General features: G+C 48.2%; 1 protein-coding gene across 3 annotated transcripts in view; it reads left to right on the forward strand.

Annotated features, from left to right (window-relative positions):
- Positions 1-997, forward strand: part of LOC119587760 (myosin light chain 1) — an 8,881-nt gene extending 7,884 nt beyond the window's left edge. For all 3 annotated transcript variants that reach the window (XM_037936447.1, XM_037936446.1, XM_037936448.1), the window contains one exon: positions 7-997. Coding sequence is in view for 1 of the 3 variants with exons in the window: in XM_037936448.1 (XP_037792376.1) it covers positions 7-38 (32 nt within the window). In the remaining 2 variants the exon portion in view is untranslated. The remainder of the gene's footprint in view (positions 1-6) is intronic.
- The last annotated feature ends 173 nt before the right edge of the window (positions 998-1,170 follow it).

Genomic DNA, 1,170 nt, shown 5'->3' on the forward strand with positions numbered 1-1,170 from the left:
CCGCAGCCTTCCTCAAGAAGATCACCCAACTGCTCTAAACGTCCACCATCTTCTTTTGTGACGTCATCACCAGGGAGTGCACATGCGTACAACACCACTACCATTCGGAGTGTCCGCGCGTGCAGTGTACAATCATTCTGTGGGAGTGACCAAACCACAGACAGTACATTAGTTCCAAAAAAAATATGTTAATATATATTGCCAAAATATACGAAAATCATAGAAAGTGATTCCTACGAAAAAATGGGAAGCACAAGCTTAAACGAAAAAAAAAATGTGAGGCACCCATTACATGCTCATTATGTCCTTCTTGTCCGTATGTGTGTGTGTTCGTGCAGCGTCGGGTCCCATGGATCTGTTGAGCGTTTTTCTCTCATCCACACGGGGTGTCAAAGGGCCGAGGCATCCGTGACCGCCTCATCATGTAGACCTGAAGTGACCACTGAATGATCCGCAGTTAGCCACCTGCTCGCTTTTACCACCTGTCTGAAGCGGGGACTAACAGCCATTGACGACAAGAGCGGCCGTCTGCCCCACCCGGTTACCATCGTGAAGACCACCTCAATCTCGGCGGGTGCGGGCGGCGGCGCGAGGGAAAGGAGGGGGCGTTGGAACCCACCATCACTCTTCTTTCTCCCCCCCCTCCTTCTCCCGACCCGGTCACGTGGTGCCTGATCCGGCCCCTTGTGCCCAATAGTGCCTCTGCGCCTCGCCCAACTCGTAGCGGCCAGGGGGAGTGCCACAGTCAGCCAGTGCGTCCATCGAGTGAACATACAAGGCCACACGTCAGTCAGTCAGTCAGTCCGAGAAGTCCGCTTAGCATGGCATCGTTACAAACTGCTGTCTGTTGGCACATTGGTTAAGTAATCTATCGTCTCAATAAAACAAAACATCTCGACGACTTTTTCTTTGTATTTCCTCCATAGCCTACATGGGGACTCTCCAGCGTGGATATGAGATGAAGTATGAAAGGTTTTAATAAACAAAACCATTTGCAGATGTCTTTTTATTATCTCTTGAGACAAGCCCAGTAGATATGGGACTCAGCAGCACAAATGTACAATAACAATAGGTTTAAAAATTACAAAATACAAAAAAAGAGCGATGGAACTGCAAACCAAAAGGGATACTGAACTAAAAATATATTATCCTTAACAAGCTCTGACCAGA

Source organism: Penaeus monodon, chromosome 23 (assembly GCF_015228065.2).
Source record: "Penaeus monodon isolate SGIC_2016 chromosome 23, NSTDA_Pmon_1, whole genome shotgun sequence".
Lineage (NCBI taxonomy): Eukaryota > Metazoa > Arthropoda > Malacostraca > Decapoda > Penaeidae > Penaeus > Penaeus monodon.